General features: G+C 41.9%; 1 protein-coding gene across 2 annotated transcripts in view; it reads right to left on the bottom strand.

Moving 5' to 3' along the window:
• LOC308392619 (septin-7-like) overlaps positions 1–26,860 on the bottom strand; it is a 73,108-nt gene that overhangs the window by 25,381 nt on the left and 20,867 nt on the right. For both annotated transcript variants that reach the window (XM_080875712.1, XM_080875713.1), the window contains exons 3-5: positions 8,269–8,375; positions 453–553; positions 213–347 (exon numbers count right to left, since the gene is read on the bottom strand). In XM_080875712.1, coding sequence (XP_080731838.1) covers positions 213–347; positions 453–553; positions 8,269–8,375 — 343 coding nt within the window. The remainder of the gene's footprint in view (positions 1–212; positions 348–452; positions 554–8,268; positions 8,376–26,860) is intronic.

The following is a 26,860-nucleotide window of genomic DNA, read 5'->3' as shown; positions in this document are numbered from 1 at the left end:
GATGGAGATCAGGAAACTCTACTGAGCATGAGCAGAACTGGTTTGTATGTGGGTCACAAATACTGGCTGGCAGGCTCCTCTTTTATGAGACAGACAGACACTCAAGTACATCCTTTCCAGTTATATGCAGACAGCATCACTGCCACCTTTCGAACATTTCATGTCTCTTAATTACATCTGCATCTTATTATATCATCTTATGCAGCACCCACCCGTGTCCAGATGGTGCTATAAAATATAGACAGCAGTGGACTCTGTTGTCCGGCATGGACCTGCGGTTGACCCTCGACTCAGCATTCAGGAAGTCCTCGCATTTGCTGTCAATGTAATTAATGACAGGCTGCCAGCTGGGAACATGGAAAGATGATGTCAGAGAGAGTGGACTGTACAACAAAGAGCATATGATTGCTTGGTAGAATCAAATTGTGCATGTCTTCGTGGGCAATCCTCACCAGTTGCTGTTGTCGACTGCATCGCCAAACCCTGGTGTGTCCACGATGGTTAGGGTTAGTTGGACTCCTCCCTCCTTTATCAAAACTTTACTCTGTTCCACCTGAAACACAAACATTCACACCCTTCAGAACTCTTGGGATCTCAGCCTTGCCTTACAGTATTTATAAAGTGTTTCCATTAGCTGCAATAACTTCACACTTTCAAAGGCAAGGCAAGGCAAGTTTATTTGTATAGCACAATTCAACAACAAGGTGATTCAAAGTGCTTTACAGAGACATTAGAAACAAGAACAAATAAAAAGCATGATTTAAAATTGAATAAAACAAGCAAATAAACTAACTAACTAATTAACAAACAAACAAACAACAGTATATAAAATCAAAACAGATAAAATCAGAACAGTAGATAAAATCAGTAGTTAAATGTAAGTTTTGAAATTTAAGCTTAAAGTGTGGATTTGGTGCTTTATTCAAATGCAGCTGAGAACAGGTGAGTCTTCAACCTGGATTTAAATAAACTGAGTGTTTCAGCTGATCTGAGGCTTTCTGGGAGTTTGTTCCAGATATAAGGAGCATAAAAGCTGAATGCAGCTTCTCCGTGTCTGGTTCTGACTCTGGGAACTGATAAAAGACCGGATCCAGATGACCTGAGGGATCTGGATGGTTCATACTGGGTCAGGAGGTCATTGATGTATTTTGGTCCTAAACCATTCAGAGCTTTATAGGCCAGCATCAGAACTTTAAAGTCTATCCTCTGACGGAATATATTTGACAGCATGTATCTGCCCACACATGTTGGACTACATACACTGCACAGCAGGTCCTCCCACACAGCCGAAACCGATCTGCTGGTTGAGTGTGTGTACAATACGAGTGAAGTTCTTTTCCTTCCTCTCAGCACTGTGTGTGTGTGTGTGTGTGTGTGTGTGTGTGTGTGTGTGTGTGTGTGTGTGTGTGTGTGTGTGTCAACTTAAGTCAAAACCACTGTCTTCCAAAGAAGAGTTCAATTTCCATGGAGGCAATGAGAGCAGCTGCACGACCCAGCACAGAACAAAACAGACATCAGTGACAGCAGATTATGACAGTGGTTCAGCGAGATACGGCGTGAAAGGACCTGGGTGATGATGGGTTGTAAAGAGGCTTGCACATACGCAACAACTGTGGGCATGCTGAACATGAAGAGTAGTGTCAAAAGAATGTGTAAAAATGTACCATCTGAGCCTTCAGCTTCTATGTGCTGGCATCGAGATCAGCTGATTACAGCTAAACTGGTCCTTGAAGTGTGCCTGAACTTTACTACACTCAAATTCCTTACTGTGCATGGTATCAGTTCCATTGAAAACAGCACCTCAATGAAACTGCAACTCTAAGGTTTGCGCACAGTTTAAAGGGGAGCTCAGAGTTCGGCAACTGCCCAGCACACGTTGGCATTCTAAACCAACTTAAACAGAGCACCCAATGTGCGATTTGCCAATAGGCTGTGTGTGTCACTTACGTCAGCTGATCTGCCACTGAATGTGACTTAGTGAAGCCTGTCAATAAATGTAAAGTAAAACAAATACAGCAGAGTTCCCATTTGTCTTAATAGTTAAACATGGTTAAAAATAGAGCATGGGGGTATTTTTAAGCTGAGCCAAAAGGTGATTTTATGATAGAAATAATATTTATTACACATACTGGAGAGTCCAGCAGATGATAAAGGCGTTTAGACTTTTCTTCTCCCATCTTTACATCCACTCTAGCATGCCATGAGTGCATATGTCACTGTATGAAAGCCTTTTTACACAACAGCCATGTATGCACACTGAGTTTGGGTGTTCACTCAATGCAGCTGATTTTAATTTAATGTTTAATTACATATGCCAAAAAGTGAAGCCATCACTGCAAACTGTTCATCATAGTCTGCAGTCACATACGTTCCCATTCAGTCCCAGAGATCCATCCATTTCCTGAAGCTCGCCAGCTGTTCCCCCACTTCGTCGCATAGTTTCACAGGACCATGTAGTTATTTTAGGATCGCCCCTTTAAGTCAAACTACAGCCCTCTCACTGTAACACAAACATTCTTTAGCTTCCACAAACCTTCAGATAATCTGTCTGGCTTTACAGCTGACCATATATACATAAATATATTTTTTTTTTTTACACATCTGACCTTAATTGTGCAGCCAGGCATGTGTGTTAAATCTGTGTCTGTATTGTAAGTGTTTGCGCATGACATGTCAGCCCTTCTCAAAACCAAATCTGCCATTTCCACTGTTTCTGTGAAGAAAAACAGATTGGGAGAAAACCTCAAAAATGCCGTCGGCCTCAACACCATCATTTAAAAGAAATCTGATCTGTGGGGAATGTGAGCGAGCGACAAAACATGGGAGATTGTTCTGCAATATAAATACTCTGACCCGGTCTCTCCCCCTCAGCCTCAGACCACAGCGGCTCCTTTCCAACGTATGCACACTAACTGCTGCTTGGAGGAGAGCCTGCTTGCCCACGTTGCGCTCATGGGGCTCACATGAGGTATGATGAGCGCAATAGAGTGAGAGAAAGCTTGAAGCAAAAGGTTCTTAATGTTTTCAGTCTCGTCAAAACAGAGTAAATTTAGCACCGCCTTGGTGCGTCGTCTGGATCACAACAGACCTGCACAAAGATGCAGAATCACAGCTGCCTGAGCGGCTCCTGTCATTTATAATTTAGGCCAAGTGTGCAGTACAATCGAACGTCACAAAATGAACAGGACTTTCAAATTGATGCAGTGGAGAAATTTAAACCTAATGAGGAAATGAAAAGAGTCTGCAAACTTTAAAGAAAAGAAGCTGAAAATACACAGCGCTTTGACTGAACGATTGTCAGTTTGTAAAGAATACAGGACAGATTTAGAAGTGTAGATACTGAGATTTTTACTTACTTTAATTTGAAATAGCAAACCATCTCAGAGTTTGTTCAGTTTCCCAGACTATAGTATGTATTATAGATGCATTGCAAACCCAAAATAGTGTTGATACTGGAACATACAGATTTCAGATCTGAAGTCTGTATCTTACTGCGAGTCTGCCTTTGACTTCATACATAAAATGCAGAGGTTTAAATGGGTTTACTCAAGAGACTGAGAGCTGACCCAAGGACTCACAGATCTCAGGTCTGTTTTCTAATAAGTGTAAAAAGTGACTGGATCATCCTGCCATATTTTATGAATAGCACCGTCTTGACTAAATTCGGTGTGACGTATCAGTGACTTCCTACAAAAAACTACTTCCTCTATAACAGGGGTGGGCAACTCCAGGCCTCGAGGGCCGGTGTCCCTGCAGGTTTTAGATGTGTCCTCGAACCAACACAGCTGATTTAAATGGCTAAATTAGCTCCTCAACATGTCCTGAAGTTCTCCAGAGGCCTGGTAACAAACTAATCATGTGATTCAGGTGTGTTGACCCAAGGTGAGATCTAAAACCTGCAGAACACCGGCCCCTGGGGCCTGGAATTGCCCACCCCTGCTCTATAACATAAGGCACCTCTATGCACCTCGGTCTGAATGGAACAACATTGTTATTTTAGGTTCAGAGACATAAGTTTAACTTGAGATTATATTTGGACATCTTTGGCACTCAGTCATCTCCGTTTTGCCAGATAAATTTGGTTGGTTATCTCTAGCTGCACTCCATGCTGCATTGAACTAAAAAAAAGGAATGAGTAACTTGGCATTATAAAGCATTAAAATTTGCCAAAGGCTAAAAGTCAACATCAACTTAAGTCCAGTTTAATAATTATTGTTTAATGGTAAATGCACAAAAATCTATTTTCTGGTTCAGAGATTGTCTATACCCGTCCTGATCCACAGCCTTGACTTGCGTACCTCCTTGCATTTAGACAACATTTGACATAATGTGCTCATTTGTTACGAGTTTTGGAGAGCAAAACCTTCTGTGACCAGGACGACTATCAGAGTCAAAGTCAGATATAAAGATACCTTAGCCTTCTCCATCTTGGAATATATGGCTTACGGTTAGCTTACTGTGAGTTAACAGGTCCCTATTTTCCAAAATGCTGCCGAGTCTGTGCCTTTGGCAAAGTAAAACATCTGCTATCCAACTGTGTTTGCTTTTAATCCTGACTTTTCCAACCTTTTGCTTCATTCCTTCCCATGCACTTCCTGTCTGTCTTCACTTTCATCATCCACCAAAGGCTTCACACAACTACACCAACTGCCACTTCATGGGGACTTTTTCTTCTGCAGATGGTGCTAGCTAACGTACATTGGAATGATACAATAGTGTTCACCTACACTGATTTAAAAAAAAAAGTCCAAAGACGGTAAAGCGAAAACGGCGGTTAACTTGTCTCAATTAACATTTTAACCTCTCTCACCCACTCAGCTGCCAGCCACCCATTTAGAGTTGTAAATGTTAAGTTCACATTAATCCCAGTATATGGAATTTTCCCCTATGACATACCTATATGGAAATCTTAAGACTTCATAAGTAATATGGTAGTGGGAATCGAATTATAGTGCAAAGCGGCGTGTGGAGATGAATTCTCATCTTTTAAGTAGTGGTTGAGGGTGGGGTGGGAGGGTGTTACATTTCATGGGAACATTCCTGCCCTGCTATTGACCCTCTCAGACCCAAGGGGGAAATTCAGCCCTGATCCCCTGTTTTTCTTTGTCTCTCCCCTCATCACATCTACCCCATCACCCTCCTCGAGGTTTATATGCTCTTTAGTTTTACAAAGCTCCACCTTTTCCTCACTCATCGCCATGTTGCTTCTGTCCGTCTTCTCCTGCCACCACCATCTCATCTCTTTCCGTCTTAGTTCATCACACTGTCCCACATCTCCATCTTCTGCTTTTTCCTCTTTCCCAAACTGCTTCTCCTTTGCCCCTTTTACTCCAGACACAGTCTCCCTCCTCCACTTCAATTTGCCATTACCATAAAAGGACAAAACTAGGTCCAGTGGCGTTGTTGTTTGCCTCGTAGTTCCTCCATCCTGCATTCTCATTCTCCTTTTCCATTATACTCTCTTCCTCCACAGCAGAATCCTGCTCCCCTCTTAGCCTTCCATCCCTACTAACATGTCAATTTTAACAAACCTGGCTGATAATGCAGGAGCAAGAAAAGCCTTCAGAATGACCAGACCAGATGTTCTCAATTAATTTGTCAGAAAACAAGAAACTTCATCCCTTTCAGTGCCTGTGCTTATCTGTCATGTTTTTCTTTTTCTTTTTTTTACTGAAGACACCAGTTAAGACTTTGAACGTGCTGGTGCAAAAAAAAAGTCAACTCTTGGATTTAATAACTGGTCTAACGTCTACATATACGGCACAACTTTTACTTTGTAGGTGAACATTCAACCTGCATTCCATCAAGTTTAACTGTACCTGACTTTTTTTCTTTACACTTTATAGTTCAGGTTGGCCTCACACACCGAGGTCGAGTTTGCAAACACTGAGACCTAACCACGAGCTCCACAAGGGTCTTTGAACTGCTCACCAAAACAACTACCAAATTCAAATAGTTTCCCCCTCACGCTCAAGTACACTTTTTGTTGGCCAGAATGAATGAGATTACTTTCAGGGGCTCCTAACATATGGTGTGGTCACACTGATGCTTACTTTTAACACCCAGAAATCATCATTTTTCCGAGGGAATGAGTACTACGTGAAGAATTTGTTTTTAGATATTAGGAGATATCACTGACACTGGAATGTAAATGACAAAATGCCTTGAGTAACGGCTGTGGGAGGACTTAAAATGTCTCCATTAACAAGGTTATTTTCCTTCAAACTGGCTTGAGAAACAACACTTTCTTGTAAGACATCTGTTCATTTCATGGTTTCCTAATCCTCATCCCAGTATTTGCTGTCGCTGCTGGAATTTAGAACATAGAAGAAATCGACATCAAGCATCAAACTCTTGCAGGAAAAAGGTGAACGGTGATCTCACAGTCTTAGCACATATAGTGCCTTTGTTTATATGACTATCAACTATAAGAAGACATGGGGTTGTACAGAGACCATTAACAAAAACTCAAAACATCTCTACACTGGACCTGAAGCTAAAAATGAACTGATGGCAACTGAGGTCTGACCCATATAGGGTTAGGGTGAGAATTAACACTACCATGGGTTATTAGGTTATACCTAACCCTGTGTTTAAAAGAAAGTAAAGTACATTTAGTTAAAAAGTATTGTTTTAATGTGCTTTAGTTATAAAACAAAATTCAAAACCCAGAAATCACATGTGATGTAAAGTGTAAAGGAAACAGGGGTTAAGGTTAAGGATGGACCGATCCAATATTACGTATCGGTCCGATACGAACCTAAATTACTGGATCGGATATCTGAGAGAAATAAAAAATGTAATCCGATCCATTAAATATCACAAAAGCACCTCACAAAACTTGTGACATGGCGTAACTCCGCTCATAACTTTAGCACGTCGAGCAGTATGTGTCACATGATAGAGCGGCTGTGGCGTGTGAGACCTCTCAGCGATCTGGTTGAGCATTTGGAGCCTCGCTACCAACCCGGCATTTCATCTCCGAGAAAGTGATCCCAGAGAGAAGTAAAGCAAGTGTGTAAGTTCATCTCTGAATGTTTGTAAAGCATTCCAGCGTTAAGCTTAACAACCGATATATGGAGCGACTGCCTCTCTCCCTCCCTCTCCTGCTGCTACTTCGATCATGAAACTGATCAATGATCGGTTAAGTCTAATATACCCTAGTAAGCAATAGTACTTTTTCTTTTGGGAAGGTACCATCTGTGCAGTCTGCAATTCTGTTGAAGAAAGATGTTGAATCATGTTGGCCAGTCAGAACATCCAGACTGGCCAACAGCCTGTATCCACAGGCTGTGAGGCTCCTGAACTCTCTGCCCCCCTCTCACGGACAATAACCATATCCAACTTCTTAATAGCAATGAACTGGTCTGCATTGGTGCATCATATCTTTATTCTCTTCCCCCTCCTGCCCCCCCCCCTTTCTTAAATAGATAACTATCATATCTGATATCATATCTCACAGTACAATAATATTGAATGGGTTGCATTGTTGTATTTTGTCATGTTTCTCAGGTCTTTGTCTGAATTTCTACAAACATTATTGCTAAGGATTGTCTTATTGCATTGGAGTCACACTGGGTTAAATATGTACACTTGGGTTTTAAGGGGTATTTATTATTTTCTTCTTTTTTTGGGGTTGTATGGAAGCCCCAAACGCAATTTCATTGTTCTTGACAATGACAATAAATAAATAAATACTAAATACTAATCTATTTAATTATTGTAGAAAAATAATTGATTTCTGTGCATTTTTTTAAAATAACGCGTGCATTAAATTAAGGTTGATTACGCCGATAAAGCATCACGAGGCGGAGGGTGGTTCCCTGTTTTTATTTTTTTTGCTGGGAGTTTGCAACCCTATTAGTTAGGTTGTTTAATATTTCTGCTAAGTGCTCTTTAAAATACCAGAACAGGGAGGATGGAGGATTTAAGTTTATTAGATTGATCAGTGTTGCTGAACTATGAAATATTTTGGGTGCAGTATATTTTTTGCATACAGGTATAACAGAATAGGTTTAGTGTTTTTGTTTTTTTAAAACTTGAGTATGAATTTATACAAAATGCAGCAAGATATTTAAAAAACTGTTTTATTGATTAAAAATACACTATATCGGATTCATAACGGTATCGGCAGATATCCAAATTTATAATATCGGTCATAAAAAAGTGGTGTTGTGCCATCTATAGTTAAGGTTACAGATCTTGTCATCAATGGTGACCTAGACTTCATAGGATTCATTTACTGGGCAAAAAGCTGAAAAAGCTCACTTGAACAGTCTTTTTAATCCTGTGGGAGGGGCCAGGGTAGTCCTTAGAGTAGAGGTCAGTCAGGAACAGGGAGTTGATGAGAGTCGATTTCCCGAGACCAGACTCACCTGAGGACAAAAGCACAAGTTAAGCAACGTTATATAATCTTACTGTTTTCTAAGTACAACCAGCTGAACACATGACAAAAAGGACTTTACATAACGCATGTATAAAAGCATGTGCATGCACTGAACACAATATTGAGATGGCCTGAAGAGACATGGATGCAGTGCAGATAATAAAGCAGATTCACTGTCTGTAAGGGGAAAGGTCAGAGACTGATCTGCCAGCATGAAAAGCTTTCAGATGGAGGGAATAAAACATTTCCTCTCCATCTCCTGCTGACTTTCTCTCTCACCCACCCCCCGTTTATCTACTCTTCCTCTGTCCTCCTCGCTCAGTGCGTCCTTCAAGTATAAATCTCTCTATTTCGGTCCTCACAGTGCCAACTTTCCATTCCCTTCTCCCATACTGACGGCACAGAAGCTGCACAAACATTTACTTGACAAAGAGCACAGTCAGTCCAAACATACACATTGCATATGCTCGCCCTCTCCATCACACAGGCCTATGATTAATAGCTGAGCATCTGGCTTGCGTCTCATGAAAAGGCACTGGAGGAGTGTTTGGTTGGAGGGAAGGAGGGCTGCCTGTCCCAGCAAGACCTCTGACCGACTCCCACGACACAATTTCAGGCTTTGAAAACTGGAGTAATCTGTGGCCAAACATCAATCTGGGCTGGGTACACAGTAGCTTGAGGGGGTTTCCAAAAAGGACACATCAGAAACAGACCAAGATTAGAGTACTGGACAAAAAAAGGTTACCGAGCAAAAATTAAAATTCTGAATCAGATCTATCAGGTAAGAGAATTTAAAGGTGCTACGAGAAAACCAGAACACATCCAGTTTACAAAGAATGGCAAAAATGTGTCGACGCGTGTTATTATTTAGCCATCTGCAGATCATTTTCCAGATGTTTTGTTCATAGAGGTCAGAGGACGCTTGTAATCTTGCAACATCTATAAAATGTCTTTTTTAAGTTGTCCAACAATCTGAAACCCTTAAATTTCAGTTAGCAGACACGTGACTCACAGAATTTCCTCAAGTTGTCCTTTAAAAACATGCCACCAAATCAATTAACTCACTGATGTTTCAGCTCCAGCATTGTTGTCTTTATGTGATTCCAAGTAGGTGGAAACATGTCTATGACTTTTCTGTTACCCGGTGTTGACATTGATGTGTGTGCTTTTTCAGTGTTTCCTGCACATATACATACCAACGTCCAAGCATCCAAGTAAAGTATTCTATAATCCATTTTACCATTTTCCTCTATAAAAAACTCTTTACTCGAATTTAAAATTGCTAGCGGCTGCACAAAGAGGCCTTTTCTCATGTTTAATAAGCAGATGTTTACGCAGTTTTTACTTGACAAATCACAGAGTGGTCAACAATACTGATGTAATGTTATTAGTATAGAAATAGGTATTTTTCACACCATTTACATATTTAAAAAAATGCTTTGGGTAGAACTGAGAACTGATCCAAATGTATACCACGTTTCTGTGTCATTATATAGACTGACAGGTCTGAATTTTCAACTCCATTTAAAGACAAAATCAAATATCAATACTAGTTCTAAACAGACCAAACAGAATATCAACGTCACTATCAAAGCGTGCTGAATTACTGCCTCTGACTTTAAATCTGCGTTGAAAGGAGCAGCTGAGAAAACCGTGTATAGTGCAGTACAGTCCACTGAGCTCTTACATACAGCATCTGTGTGCAGCCTGAAAGCAGGAAGCTGGAGTATTTCCATTTTAATGTGAGTCAGATGTTGCTCCAGTAATTCTTGATTGATAAGCAATTTTCCAGTAACGTCCGCTAAAAGTAAAGTCTGCTGTAAAAAGTCTCAGGCTCCTGTGTCATTCAAATACTTTCTTTTTGCAAACCGTTGACAACAAACCAAGTGTTCATTACATGTCAGAAGCTTTAAAACCACAGACCCCAATGAAGGGTTTCAGCTCAAAGTTTTCCATCATTTTTTCCCCTCGTATGACTCCTTTCATCCTCTAAACAAACCACCTGCTGGGGGTTAAATCTGCATGGGTTCATTCTTACTGCTCATAGGACAGCTGTGCATATCATCAGGCTACGCCGAGAGGGTGTAATGCTTTGCTGGATTGCATTCTTTACCCCCTCTTAACCCCACGGTCGCCCCTGTGTGTATTTGCTCAGCTATGATTGACATTCTGACAATGACGCGAGTTGGGAATCCAGTTTGTCTGCTGCAGCTTCCTCTGCTACACCACGCCCAACTCACTCATTTGAAGAAACATTTTTTTAAGCTAGCAAGCATGCCATCACCAGCTGCACTTTAAGATGACAGCGCTGGAGTCTGTGCACTCACTGCACTAACTGCTTTAATCATTCTCTGTGTTTATAGTTTTCGGTTAATAACTAAATAAAAAAATTGGTGTCCCTTTTTGTGTGTGCATCCCACCGCCACAGAGAAAGTGTTATTATGTGGAAAAGAATGCATGTCCTTTGGGAACTCAGCGCTGCCAGTCTGCAGCTCTGAATTCAGTTGAATCTTTATTGCATCAGTTGGTTTTGTTAGTCAGGCACTAATGTTTTGGTGCAAACAGCGTATCCAGAGCCTATTGTGTGATGGATGCACTTCATACAAGGAACTAAACAGTTATTGTTATGCATGACACTGAAATGACATCTTGATACTGATAAAGCAGTATTGCCATGTGTTTTGCACAATGAGACACTCCATTCAACTCATCCTGCCAGACAATGTGAGGCAGAATCACCGTACAGTAGTTGTTATAGGTAGACAAATATTTGACCCTCCGTATCACACAATCCGACTAATTTTTCTACAATTTTATCAGGCTGTTCAGCCTGTGTGAAAGCAGTGTCCTCTGGCATTTGTGGACAGAAAAAAGTCATAGGTCAGAGGTTTCAGTTTCTCTTCCTGGCAGCCTCCGTCTGTGGTCTGTCCAGCCTGAGGGGCAGATGTGACAATGAGGTGCGTCACAAGTAAAGATGGAACTCTTCACACAGCTCACCTAAAATTGCTGAGACTCTGTGCTAACATTTCAGTGGGTCCTCAGCAAACATCACGCTGGCTCGACAAAACCAAACAGGCCTCACAAACACTTGAACGATGAGCGCAAACACTGCAGGGAGCTGCAAGTCAGCTGGGCTCAACTCACATTCAAGTTAAGGGCAACACCCATGTGTGTGGATCGAAGCTGCAGGGAATCAATATTTAGAGCCAAGAGTGAATATTTAGAGAGAATTTGCAATATTTGCTTCTTTTTTCTATTTTATTGTAGGAAACTCATCAAATAAAGCCAACACACTCCCAAATGACATGCAGAAATGTCAGCTGTACACAGCAGAAGTGAAAGACTAGCTGAAAATGACAGCTCCATTCTTCTGATTGTTTTAGTTACTGCCACAGCCTAAACCTCCCCTAAAGGCAGGTCCATCCCAATTAGCCTTCCTCGTGCAGCTTTAATTAAATATTGGTTCCACATGACAAGTTGAAGTGCAGTGCCAGCTCTCTGTAAATGGATTAGTGACCTAAACTTCAGTGATGGATGGCTGACCCCCACAGCTCTTCCCTGCTGTTTCTCTTCCTCTCCATCTCTCTCCAGCCCAGCCTGTTGGCCCCATTTCTCCTCTCTGTCCTTGCTGTCATCTCGACCTCCATCATCATTTAAAGGTTGCTTATTTTTCAGTGATACCAGAATCTTTAACTCTCACATCTAAATGTAAATTATGTAAAGTACCCTACAATGCCAGTTGCTCAGTACTGGACTGCTACCTTGGCACTATCCTGCTACTGATTTTGGGGCCAGTTTTTGTAATGTTGCTGACTGAGACGGTCTGTGGGTCTATTTATGCCATAGGCCATACTTTGCCAAAGTACACCACAGTCATGAATTTAATACCTCCACTAGGGCTGGGCCATATTATACCGTTCACGGTAATACCGGTATAATGTTAGGCAACGATAGGAAAATGAAATATCGCGATAGAATGGGAGTAAAACGCGCATGCGCAGTGCCTTTGTTTTCATACGCACATGGCCGATTGTTGAGTGAAACAGATGAACCAGAATTGGTTTGTAAAAATGGTGCAACTTCAGTGATGTGGAACTGATTTGGTGTTTGTCCGTCAGATACACGACAAAGCACATTTTTTTGCAGAACATGCAAGCGGCCGTCGTTATTGTCGTATTTGTCGGACTAAGATGCTCTTAAATCTGGGAGTAATCTGGGTCCTAAACTCCGTATGCTTCAGGTCAAACAACACTGCAGCATCACTGAGCGTTAAAAACTGTCTAAATTCTTTCATCTTTAATAAAACGATCAGCATTGCTGCTTTACCAGGTGTAACTATAAAGTTTAACTTCCAGGCATCCATGAAAACAAAAGTTATTACATTTAACGGAGTTAGAAGTTAGCAGGAAGCTAGCGGAAGTTAGCTCGCTAGTTTCGCTAGTTACCTAAGCATGATATTGCATGTTCTGACTGAGAGATTTCTGAAAAAAAATCAAACGTACAGCTCTGCTATCACTTCCAACATAAAAATGAAGACAGGAAACTAAACAGCAGTGAAGTTTGTAGGGTTACTGAAGTTGGGCTAGCTGGTATATAATGATGTGCTACGTGATCGCTAGCGACACAGCTATGTTAGCATAACATAAACAGTGAAGCTGGAGGACGAACACTAACACTTTTCCACTTATAAAAGTTAACGTTAAGGTTCTTCATGGTTAGAGACAAATGCAATCGCATGGCAGGATGCTGTAAACGGACCAAACTTCAGTCAGGAGAACAACTGAGATAATCCATCCACAATACGAGGTTAGTCATTAATATACTGCAACATGGGAATAGAGCAGCTGCCAGAGAATTCAACATTAATGAATCAATGGTACAGAAGTGGAGGAAGCAAGAAGAATGAGTTTAATCAAGTTTGATTTATCTGACTGCTTTGTTTCGCTTAATGTGCCTTATAATCCTGTGCACCTTATGGTCCGAAAAATGCGTACTGCACACTGCAGTTTAATGTTGCAAAGCACCTCTTTTTAACTTCAGTGGATATTATACATGGTTATGCTCAGGATATGTCAGCCCATTTCTACTGGAAATGCCTTTTGGTTAAACTTTCAGCAAGGAATTTGCATTTGCACTGTTACATTTTTATAAAGCTTTAATGTACATAAAAACCAGCTTCTTGTTTAAGTGAAAATAAATGGAAGGTTGTCTTTTTGCGCTAGTAATGTTGTGGAGTTGTATTTTGTCTCGCATCAATTATATCGTCGGTTATATCGTTATCGCAAATTTTCAAATATATATCGTGATAAATATTTTTGGCCATATCGCCCTGCTCTAACCTCCACCACTGGTGAGTGGCTGTGCCTGATGATGCTGAATATCCAGCAATATCTAAGACTTCAAGGGGAGGCACCGGGACTCCAAAATCCTGAACTTATTTCCAGGTTTTTGGACTCATTCACGGGGTAATTTATTGACTGATGATTTGAACATTTATTGCCCAGGTACCACTGGCATACCTGCAGAGTGCACAGTAGCACTCTACAGGATTAATGTACTTACTAAAAGGCCTGCATATTAAACATGTGTTCACTGAGTTAAGGCAGGCTGGACTGCTAGAGAGACAAAAACAAACAAACACACAAATGGTCAGAGTGGCTTTCCCATGGGATTCCTGACATTCCTCCTCCTCTTTCTCTCTTTGGATCTCAGCTTCTCTCATTCTGCCCTGAGGCTGCAGCTGGCCTCCTAACATCCTGACAGGCCTGCTAACTAACACACAGCACAAACACGCATACACCTCTAACAGACATGTGCGAGGCCTCAACCAGAAAGTGTGAAAACGGGATATCTGGGAAACATAGTGGTGTAAAGGAAAGAACAGCCAGACAGACAGGCATATGAGGAGAGTTGGAAAACTGCAGTCACTCGTGAGGCTCAGCGGGACTAACTGTAACAGGGGGACAAACAGGGGAAAAGGTCAGTGTATTGGCAAGTGATAAAGATCTGCAAGTTTAGCAGACTGAGAGATCCAGAGCCCAAACTAAACCGTGTCAGCACCCAGTCTGACTGCAGCGAATGGGCGCAGCACACTTTCTTCTGATTTCATCATTTTAAATTTAGAAAAGGGCGTGTAGCGCTGCGATCCACCGAGCCCAAGACTAAATCTGACAGAATCGGCACGTGCTGGGTCACAGCAGGCATGTGCGTCTCAAAATAGAGACGGAGGGAACGGGAGCACAGCAGAGGGGAAGAATGAGCAAAACGAGGCCTGCCTGCAGTGGTTTGACTGAGCATGCATGAACACGCACATGTGCGCGACCCCAGCCAGTCGCACCAACACACATGCGTACGCAGAGTAGCAAGCAGTGAATGCACTGGGTGCTGCGCCCAGAGGCGCTGAGGCAGGTTTGTAAACAGACTGCCGTCCTGCTCTAACACGGTTGGCTAAATGCATATTACACTAACCACAGATCCAGGACAGAGATCAGGCTGGAAAAAAATGAACTTGAGAGTGTGACATCATTCTGCAACTTTCAGCCTGCTCAGAGAAACAACAGCAGAGTTTCAGGGAACCATCATGTACTCTTGAAACCGCAGGACCTTTCTCACTACATGTTTCTGTGTCCTCTGTGATGACCAGTAGAAGTACTGGTAAAAATCCAAGAGAAATGTAAACTGCACCGTGATATCCAAAATATATGACACTGTGACTTTAAGAAACGAACACCTGTGAGGCTGAAAAGCCAAACAGGAAACCTTGAAGCTTGAGGAATTTGCTGTTGAAGCTGTCGCCTGATGCTCCTCGAGTATGACCTATGAGAACCCATCAGTCCAGGGTGTCTCCTTTACAACCATGAAGCACAGCTGTGTGTAGCCTTGAATGCATTTTACATGATGTGCAGGCACAATAAAAGCAACACCTGTACAATTTAATCATCCATTTCAACTCCCTGTCTGGATTTGAACTATGAATGAAAAAAAGTAGCTCATATTTTATGTCTTTTTCCGCAGCCTCCAACTACAGGAAGAGACATTTCTGGACCAGATGGAGCACAAAATCCCCTTAATGTTTGTACTGAGTTTGCCAGCACTCTCTTTGGGAAAATGCCTAAGGAGCAACGCCCAAAACGACTTAGAGAAAGGATTCCAAGTGCCTAAGTGCTTTAGACACTTATGTTACCATTACATAGGTGTCTGTAATGGTATTCTATGGCCAAAATGCAAACATCAAAATCCATCTACATACAGTCTCTGGCTCCAAATATTTTCAACAGCAGGATGTTTGAATATTATATACATTACTGCAATTATATGTTTAAATTAGAGCTGGGCGATATGAGATTTTTTCATATCACGATATGTTTTTTTCATTTCAGGCGATAACAATATCTATCACGATATAAGCCAAATAACTATATTTGTAAGATTTAAATGTGCCGTTGCTCACAAGTAAAATGTGAAATAATCAGCAGCTTGTTTTGATTTAAATATTTATTTCCCATAATAAGTTCAACAGGGTAGATGTACTTAAGGAACATGAGACTTTTTCAGATAAATAAAGGCAAATATTGCAAACTACACAAAAGGCAGCCGCTAAAGCGTTTAAGTTTCAAAATAGAACAAACGAAACAGACTAAATTGTCAATTCCACTTAGAAACAAAATATTAATTCTAAAAATAAATCTTAGTTTGTTTTACAGAAGAACAGACAAAACTGACTAACTTTTGTCAATATCAAATAAACTGAGAACTAAAAGGAAATTCTCAATCTCTCCTTGTTGTATAGCTGAGCTTTTCAAACAGTTTTAACAGTTACTTTAGTCTGACAAAAGCCGAATGACGAATTAGCGCTTCCAGTCAGAGACTGAGGCTACGTCCACACGTACACGGGTATTTTTGAAAACGGAGATTTTCCGTTTTCGCTTTAAAAAAATAATCCCGTCCACACATAAAGGCAGAAATGAAGGAAAACGCTGCTATGAACATGCCAAAGCAGCAGGTGGCGCTAGATTCCTAACCGTGCAGAAATGTTGGCCAATCAGAAGTCTAGAAGCCTCGGTGGGAAATAGTAAACAAAGCTGGGGCATAGAAGCAGAACCGAGTCGTATGTAGGGATGGGTATCGTTTAGGTTTTATCCGATACCGGTGCCAAATCGGTACTTTTGAAACCGTGCCGGTGCTCAAACGGTGCTCAAACCGGTGCTTAAAGAATAGAGAACACAAAATTGGTCCAAAAACCTCTCATGCTCAGCTGGTTTTTTGTAAAAAGATGACAATGTTAGCCTTTTCTGCAGCTATGGGGTATATATGGTATCACTCTTGGCTGGAAGCAGTGCTTAAACAATGGAAAAAAAACACAAACTTTGTCCAAAAACCTCTCATGTTTAACTGTTTTCCACTTTTTCTTTGGTCATTTTAGCCTTTTTGGCCAGGGTGAAGGGAGTATCTGCCATCAAACAAGAAGACAGCCGCATGTAGCTATGATGATGTTTGCTAGTTCACCTTACATGCATTAATGTAATAACGTGGTTAGCCTACTCAACGTAAATTACACACGAACAACATTTAGCTACTCACGCAGAGAAGAACGGCTGCTGCTGCCATCATCATCCGTCATCATTTATGCTACACTGGCAGGGCTAGGGGCCAGGACTCTCCTCTTCGTGTTTTTGGGGGATGTTGCATAACAGGCAACCCACCCGCAGTAGATGTGCTCGGTGTGAGGTCTCGCAGCAAGCTATCAAATACGGCGCATTTCTGGGCTTTTAAAAAAAACGCTATGCGTCGCCAGGTGTTTCATCGGATTTGAGGTGTTACCTCCTTTGACAGTATCACAGTATCAGCTTAAAGCACTTGTTGCAGGCTGCTGAGTTTGCTCTAAAAGAACGTACGTACCTGGGCCCGCCTACTATTCTCGGAAACGTAAAATGATTGGCTAGAAGTGTATCACAGCTCAGGGAAAAAAAAGCACCGAAATAAAGCACCGAAATGTGCGCTGCTTTTCGGTCTGGTTACTACCGTTTATGTCAGAACCGGTGCCATGGACACCGGTACCCATCCCTAGTCGTATGTGTGGACGGACAGTAACTGTGTGTATATGTAAGCATTTAAACACTGCAGAGAGTAGAATTAACAGTAACAGTATTGTAGAAATTCATTTCACCGAAACAATAACGTGGCGCACAGTGTGACGCATGCACCAGTTTATTGTATTTCCAGACTTGCTTTCGGCACAATTTACAGTGCACGCTACTCTGTTTTTTGTCAGACTTGAATAGGGCTGAACGATTATGGAAAATAATCTAATTGCGATTTTTTGCCCCAATATTGCGATTGCGATGCGATATGCGATTATTTTTTAAGGTCTTTGTCTTCTGTATTATTAAACAAAGACAAGCAATACATCATATAGTATGGCCAATACTATATTACATTAATTTTAAACTGTTCTTTCCTGGAAGACAGACCTCTGTTATGATGACATGAGGTGATGCATGAATTGATGACTGACATTTTTATTTAACTTCTTCAATCACAACAGTATATTTGAACATACACAATAGTTTATTTTTAGCTTACAAACATCTGAGCATAAAGTGCTGACAAGGAACCCTGGTGTAAACATTAAAATGAAAGTCAGTACAATGTGCAGATTGCAGAAATATACATAAACAAAATCAGTGGCTTTACCACACTCAGTTTTTCGACATCTGTGAACTACTAGACAGTCATTCAATTAAAAAATAATATTAAATAAATAAAACTAATAAATAAAAAATACACACATCTTACTGATCTTTGCAGTCAGTAACATTACACATAAAGTGCAAACATAATAGCAATTGTATAAACACACACACAAACACGCCTTTAAAGTTTAAAGGCGTGAAATTGGACGGTCTAGTTCTGATTAGCGTCACCGCTGTCTCGGTGGAGTTTAATAAACTCGGCCGTCTGCTTCTTGCTATCTAAAATATAACCAGACACTGGTGTAAATTCTCGACTGTCTCATACTTCTGTTTAATAAGTTTTCTGTTTGACGTTTAGTCAGCTGTGTGAAAACCAAGGAGGAACCCACCCGGGGGATTAATAAAGTTTTATTTTATCTAATCTAATAACTTTAATCTCAGCCAAACCGATTTACTCACGAACAAACAAAACACTGAAAAAAGCCCAACAATAACATTTTTAGGTTGTCTAAGTGACTTATATATTACGTTTAACCCGAGCAGCGAAACTCCGCGGTGATCTGAAAATGATGTGCCGGGAGTTGTGCCGTTCTCGGCCGCATCAGTAACCCTCGAGCTCCCGGCTAGCTGTCGAGCTGGTGGGTAGCAGACGCCTCTGAAAACGTCGAAGCACTTTTGCAAATATGGGATATCTTGATAAACCGAGCAGATATTTGATGTTTACACAACTACTTTCTCGCCTGAAAATATGTTAAAAGTTTATTTTGTGACCCAGAAAGATTAGTATGAGTAATTTTAAAACTTAGTAGCGGCCGCCATTGCTGGAAACTGGAGTTTGGCTGTGCCGCGCTATGAATTCTGGGATATGGTAGTAATTTGGACAGCCTTCGGCACGTCGCTGTGACGTAATCGGTCTACAAATGCGGCCTCAGGAGGATGCAGCCCATGAATTTGGACATGTCCAGAGTATAATCGCAGCCTTTGCGGTTAGAAAATTGCACTTGATCATGTCGCGATATTATCGCAAATGCGATATATCGTTCAGCCCTAGACTTGAAATAGCCGAAATACCTTCACACTACGGAACTTCTTTGGCTCTTCCGTTCGACAATCTCTCCGGCATTGGAACCATCATCTGTTTTCTCTTCGGTCACGCTCGGTTGATTTTTCTAGTCGGCACACTCATTTCCTCCATTACGCGCTGGCTCCATTACCTGCTGGCCGCTTCCCAAACAAACACACGTGCGGCTTGGCACACGACGTGACGCTGCGGCTGTGATTGGTTCGGCTCTGCGCTACTTAATTTGGATTGGCTGACCTTTTTTTTTTTTTTTTTTTTTTTTTAAGAGGACAAGAGCGGCGAGGTCTATCGCGATAGCTTAATTTCTCTATCGAGCAAAAGTTATATCGCGATACATATCGTTATCGTTCTATCGCCCAGCTCTAGTTTAAATCCAAGACATTTCAGAATAAATCTTTAGGTCAAAATTAAATAAGAAATAAGCCTCAACATCATAGTTCAGTCTTGCTTCTTCGTGTGGTGCTTTACAGGGTTTCCCAGCAATCACTTTGGCTTGTCAGAGCAGGAAAAGCACAGGTGTTACCACCAACGGTTGCTCACTTCCATTCTGCTGAGCCAATAAACAGTGGTGCAGCAAACCTGCATGCACTACAGTCAGATACACTGTGTGATGCAAGCATTGCTATAGTGATTAATTGTGCCTGTAGGAACATGTCAAAGGGACAACAGCTCAATTATACTTTTCCCATGAAAACATGACAGTGTTGGAACAAGTCCCATCTTTATCTACTGACTTCATCATTTTAATTTATTTACTTCTATTTAACTAAAGTGCTTCCCACATTATTTAAACTGTTTACATTTGATACTAGTCTCTATATTCTCAGTATCTCAATGTTTGGGAGAAATCCTCAACAACGAAATGATGAGAAAGTACTTTACAACAGTGGGGAAAAAAACCCTTTTAGCAGGAAGAGACTTCAGCAGAACCAGGCTGAGGGTGGGGCAGCCATCTGCCGTGACTGGTTAGTGGGTGAGGGGAAAGAGGAATGAAAAACAAAGGAGGACAACATAGTGATACAGTGGGTTTCCTATCAATAAACTCATACCTTTCTACTTCGGGCCACAGCGACCGCTGTGATTTTTTTTTGCTAATATTAGAGATTAGTTTGTAAAATATATCATTCTACTCCCAGGAGACTGGTCCATATTTGTAACTGGTCATATGCTGCAAACACTGGGCCTCTCCTATAAAGGTGCTTTGAGGTAGACTGGAAAACTTGGGTTGACCTATCAAGTTAATAATTACCTGCACATAACCACTTAGCTGGACTGCTGCCGTTTGGCTAGCAAAGCCATGTAAGCATGTTCAACCTGCTTCACATTACAGGCTTTTAGCAGTGTCAATAATAATAAAATTACCTCGGCTGACAGCCACAACCAAACCAAATGTTTGATTTGACTGACGGGAGCACAAACTGAAGCATGTGACCTGAACCTGCAGGACAGTGCATCATTTCCACATGACTGTCTTTTTGGTAAATTGCATGAATAAATGGGTTCTTAATAAGAGTTAACATCATTATTGTGTGAGTGAATGTGTGCGTGTTTAGTGTCTATCAATGCATCTGGTTAAGCCAGCAGATTAACCGGCCCAAAGCTGTCTTTCAACCACTGCCTTCTGCAAGGTCAGTCGGCAAGGCGGTCAATCCAAAGCCTGCAGACGGTCTTATCTGGACACGCGTACTGCACAGCGTTACTACACACACAGGCTTAGAGGAACACAACAACAAAGGCAGAGACAGCAGGACACACAGGCAAACAGTTTTACGATGCGGATCAGTGAGGCAGATACTGCTTTTGATCTGTTAAAGAGATTCAGGCTCATCCATCTGCTTCAGTCGCTGCCACTGACCACTAGTAACAAGTGACTTAATTTCCTTCATGGATTCCTATTATAAGCAGCTGAAACCATGCGAGAAAGCTGCGACCTGAGAATGTGGAGAACTTTGTTGTGGGAAGCTTTTAAACCCATCTACGTTAGCTCATATCAAACTTCGCCACTCCTGAGTTCAGACTCTTAAAGGGCTTTTGATGTGCTCTCCTCCTGAGCAGCTCTGGGAAAGCAGAGGAGCGATGCTGGTAAGTAGTGGCCTTGTTAGGCATCAGAAGCAGCGTGAAACAGGCATCGCTTCCCCTCTCCTCTGAGCTCTCCTCAGTTCGCGTCTGACTCCTAGCTCTGTTCAGCTCTCTGCACTGGCGCTGGATCTTGCTAAGCTTTCCAGGAGTTCCTATTCAATCTGCCAGCTGGACAAAAAGGCAGGAAGCACTCCCACCACCCACCCCCTCGGTGAGCGGCAGGACTGGGAAGGGAAAGACAGAGTTTGACAGAGAGCAGAAAGAACTGAGAGGACAGAAGAATTTAAAAAAAAAAGAGAGAGAGAGAGAAGAGCAGTTTCTGGTGGCGTCCCTTCTCAGGGAGTGACTGACTGACAGCAGAACAAACAGAGCTGCTTCCTGGTAGAGCAGGGCGATATGGCCAAAAATATTTATCACGATATATATTTGAAAATTTGCGATAATGATATAACTGACGATATAATTGATGCGAGACAAAATACAACTCCACAACCTTCCATTTATTTTCACTTAAACAAGAAGCTGGTTTTTATGTACATTAAAGCTTTATAAAAATGTAACAGTGCAAATGCAAATTCCTTGCTGAAAGTTTAACCAAAAGGCATTTCCAGTAGAAATGGGCTGACATATCCTGAGCATAACCATGTATAATATCCACTGAAGTTAAAAAGAGGTGCATTGCAACATTAAACTGCAGTGTGCAGTACGCATTTTTCGGACCATAAGGTGCACGGGATTATAAGGCACATTAAAGGAAACAAAGCAGTCAGATAAATCAAACTTTATTAAACTCATTCTTCTTGCTTCCTCCACTTCTGTACCATTGATTCATTAATGTTGAATTCTCTGGCAGCTGCTCTATTCCCATGTTGTTGCAGTATATTAATGACTAACCTCGTATTGTGGATGGATTGTCTCAGTTGTTCTCCTGACTGAAGTTTGGTCCGTTTACAGCATCCTGCCATGCGATTGCATTTGTCTCTAACTATCAGGAACCTTAACGTTAACTTTTATAAGTGGAAAAGTGTTAGTGTTCGTCCTCCAGCTTCACTGTTTATGTTATGCTAACATAGCTGTGTCGCTAGCCATCACGTAGCACATCATTATATACCAGCTAGCCCAACTTCAGTAACCCTACAAACGTCACTGCTGTTTAGTTTCCTGTCTTCATTTATGTTGGAAGTGATAGCAGAGCTGTACGTTTGAATTTTTTCAGAAATCTCTCCGTCAGAACGTGCTATATCATGCTTAGGTAACTAGCGAAACTAGCGAGCTAACTTCCGCTAGCTTCCTGCTAACTTCTAACTCCGTTAAATGTAATAACTTTTGTTTTCATGGATGCCTGGAAGTTAAACTTCATAGTTACACCTGGTAAAGCAGCAATGCTGATCGTTTTATTAAAGATGAAAGAATTTAGACAGTTTTTAACTCTCAGTGATGCTGCAGTGTTCTTTTGACCTGAAGCATACGGAGTTTAGGACCCAGATTACTCCCAGATTTCAGAGCATCTTAGTCTGACAAATACGACAATAACGACAGCCGCTTGCATGTTCTGCAAAAAATGTGCTTTGTCGTGTATCTGACGGACAAACACCAAACCAGTTCCACATCACTGAAGTTGCACCATTTTTACAAACCAATTCTGGTTTCACTCAACAATCGGCCATGTGCATATGAAAACAAAGGCACTGCACATGCGCGTTTTACTCATATTCTATCGCGATATTTCATTTTCCTATCGTTGCCTAACATTATACCGGTATTACCGTGAACGGTATAATATGGCCCAGCCCTACTTCCTGGCCTGACACGCACAAGACATGTAACACACAAATTAGTTTTTCGGGTTGGGTTGGGTCATTTAAAACTTGCCCATAAAGTGCTTATCTTCTGTGTCAGTCCTCCAACCATCAAATTTCTAAAGCAAGTCCAAACTAACACTTTACAAAAACTATTTTCAAAACACTGAAATCAATAGAATAGTGCTTTACTCCACTGTGGATTTACATTGACATTGTGGAAAAAGGTGACAGTGTCTTTGCCTGGTGTGAAAACTTTAACATTACTGTTCCAGAAGGAGCTTCTAATATCTCTTCACTCTTGCACTGTCACCAGTTTATCCTGACTTTGCATAGCTGGGGGTCTGTGATTTTAGACTGCTCAACATCAGGCTTTACACTTCAGACTTCTGTTATAATTCGCACGATTGCCATCTACAGAAGTTCTCAGATGATACAGCCATCATTGGATGCGTATCAGACGGGAATGATCAGGAATACAGGGGGGTCATCAGTGACTTTGTTGGCTGGTGTGAGACCAACGTACTCCAAATCAACGCCGGCAAGACAAAGGAGATGATCATAGACTTCAGGAGGAAGTCACTATCGCTAAATCTAAGTAAAACTAAAATTATCTTATTTGGGAATTCCCTTAGAAATGCACAAGTGCAGATTCATGTAGATGGTGTGGAAATTGAAAGAGTACTTGAACATAAGTTTCTTGGTGTGATTATAGATGATAAATTAAACTGGAAGTCTCATATAAATCATATACATAACAAAATTTCAAGAAGTGTCTCAATCTTGAGTAAAGTAAAACACATTCTGGACCACAAATCACTCCACATTCTCTATTGTTCCCTGATTGCACCGTATTTGAATTACTGTGCAGAGGTTTGGGGCAATACTTACAAATGTTCGCTATCATCAATCTTTATATTACAAAAAAGGGCCATAAGGATAATCCATAAAACTGGTTACAGAGATCATACAAATCCACTATTCTTAAAATCAAAAATTCTAAAATTCACAGATCTGGTTCATTTTCTCACAGCACAAATTATATATAAAGCAATAAATAACCTGCTTCTTGACAATATTCTAAAAATGTTTTCTAAAAGGGAACGGGGATACAATTTGAGGGGGGAATTAAATTTAAAACATCCTCGTATCCGTACAACATTAAAAAGTTTTTGCATCTCTGTGTGTGGAGTGAAGCTGTGGAACAGACTAAGTAAAGATATGAAGCAATGTCCAAGCATGGCGCAGTTTAAAAAGCGGTTTAAGGATATGGTTTTTACAGAGTACAGGGAAAAGGTAGAGATTTGATAGGGTGTTCTTGTCTAATATTTTCATGTGTGTGCGCATGCACGGGTTTGTTGGTATGGGTGTGTGTGTGTGTATGTGTATATATATATATATATATATATATATATATATATATATATATATATATATATATATATATATATATATATATATATATATATATATATATATATATATATATATATATATATATATATATATATATATATATATAGCAGCTGGATAGCGTAGTGGTTAAACTACACGCCTTTGGAACAGAGGATCGCAAGTTCGATTCCTGCCTGGGGCGTCTGTATCCAGTAAGGGTCCTAAGGCTAGACCCCCTATGCTAAGCAAGCCTACCGCAGACATGAGCGAGACAGATAAATATGAAGGCATGCCGGCTCGGACGTCGCCCGGATCAACAAGGTCCGCGTCAGGTGTTGAGGAACCAGGGCACCCTGACGAAAAGTGGGCTACTGGAACAAGAAGGCATCGGTGGGCAAGGGACGAAAACAGGGCGTTGTTGGAATGCTACTACGCAAGTAACCCCGGCGGAAGGGGCTACATGAATAGGATGAGGGACCTATGGATTCTTCGATACCCAACATCCACAATGACGGCGAAACAACTAGTAGCTCAGTGTTCCAACATTCGAAAGAAGGGACTGCTCTCACAGCTAGAGATTGACGAGGTACAACACAAATGCTACGGGCAAGGAGGAGTCAGGACGCCAGGTCAGGGGGGAGATATCATCACCCCCACCCGAGATTGGGTACATAGCCCCAAGTGCGATAGGAGAAGGATCGTTGAGTGCGAGAGGAACTGACCTGAAAAATAGGATCATGGCCAAGCTTGAAACCTGGATCCCCCGTAGCCGGTTACCAAGATTACGTGAAGTACCCTCAGAAGGTCTGCTAGATGATGTTAATGCAGCACTACGGGCAATACCTACAACCACGATTACCGACACTAACAAGCTGATCTACAATACGGCAGCAGTGATCAGTGAGATGCTTGGCTACAAGTTGAACAGCCACAAGGGGCAGTACCCTCCATGGAGAAGGAGGCTAGAGGGCAAGATCAAAGTAGCACGGAGGGAGGTTAGCCAACTAACAGAGTTGCAGAAAGGTGCGACAAATAAGGTGCCTAAGAAATACAGCAAGCTGTCCATACCTGAGGCCTTGGAAACTGCCAAGCAAAGACTCACAGCCTTGGCCAGCCGCTTGAGGAGGTACACCAGAGAGATAGAAGGCAGGAGAATAAACCAGCTGTTCTCCACAGAACCAGCAAAGGTGTACTCTCAGTGGCAAGGGAACAATAAGAGAACAGCACCACCAAGGCTGGAGACGGAGCAATACTGGAAGAGCATATGGGAGAAGGACGCAACCCATAACGGCAATGCTCAGTGGCTAGTGGATCTGAGGGCAGACCACAGCGACCTCCCTGAACAGGGTCCAGTAACCATCACAGTGGCAGATATCCAAGAAAGGGTCTCCAGTATGAAGAGTTGGACAGCACCAGGGCCCGACATGGTTCACGCCTACTGGCTGAAGAAGCTGACTGCACTCCACGAGCGTCTGGCAGCACAAATGAACCAGCTGCTAGTTAACGAGAGACACCCGGAATGGCTAACTGAAGGCCGGACGGTCCTGATCCCCAAGGACCCCAAGAAGGGACCGGTCCCCTCCAACTACCGACCAATAACCTGCCTCAGTACTACATGGAAGCTCCTGTCAGGCATCATATCGGCTAAGATGAACAGGCACATGGGTCAATACATGAGCGGGACACAGAAAGGAATTGGCAAGAATACCAGAGGTGCAAAACACCAGCTACTGGTAGACAGAACAATCAGCCGAGACTGCAAGACCAGACTGACCAACCTGTGCACTGCCTGGATTGATTACAAGAAGGCCTATGACTCAATGCCCCACAGCTGGATACTGGAATGCCTAGAATTGTACAAGATCAATGGGACCCTAAGAGCCTTCATCAGGAACTCAATGGGGATGTGGCGTACAACACTAGAGGCCAACTCCAAGCCCATAGCACAAGTTACCATCAAGTGCGGGATCTACCAAGGAGATGCTCTGTCCCCACTGCTGTTCTGCATAGGCCTGAACCCCCTCAGTGAGATCATTAACAAGACTGGCTACGGATACCGACTACAGAACGGAGCAGTTGTCAGCCACCTCCTGTACATGGATGACATCAAGCTGTATGCCAAGAGTGAACGAGACATCGATTCACTGATCCACACTACCAGGCTATACAGCAATGACATTGGAATGTCGTTCGGACTGGAGAAGTGTAGCCGGATGGTAACAAAGAGAGGGAAGGTAGTCAGAACTGAGGGGATTGAACTACCAGAAGGCAACATTGCAGACATAGAGGACAGTTACAAGTACCTGGGGATCCCGCAGGCAAATGGGAACCATGAAGAGGCCGCTAGAAAGGCTGCAACCACCAAGTACCTGCAGAGGGTCAGGCAAGTCCTGAGGAGTCAGCTGAATGGTAAGAACAAGATCCGGGC

This window comes from Rhamphochromis sp. 'chilingali' (genome assembly GCF_963969265.1).
Source record: "Rhamphochromis sp. 'chilingali' genome assembly, chromosome: 2".
NCBI classification, from domain to species: domain Eukaryota; kingdom Metazoa; phylum Chordata; class Actinopteri; order Cichliformes; family Cichlidae; genus Rhamphochromis; species Rhamphochromis sp. 'chilingali'.
The sequence above is the reverse complement of the archived record's forward strand: the minus strand, read 5'-3'. Positions and strand labels throughout refer to the sequence as shown.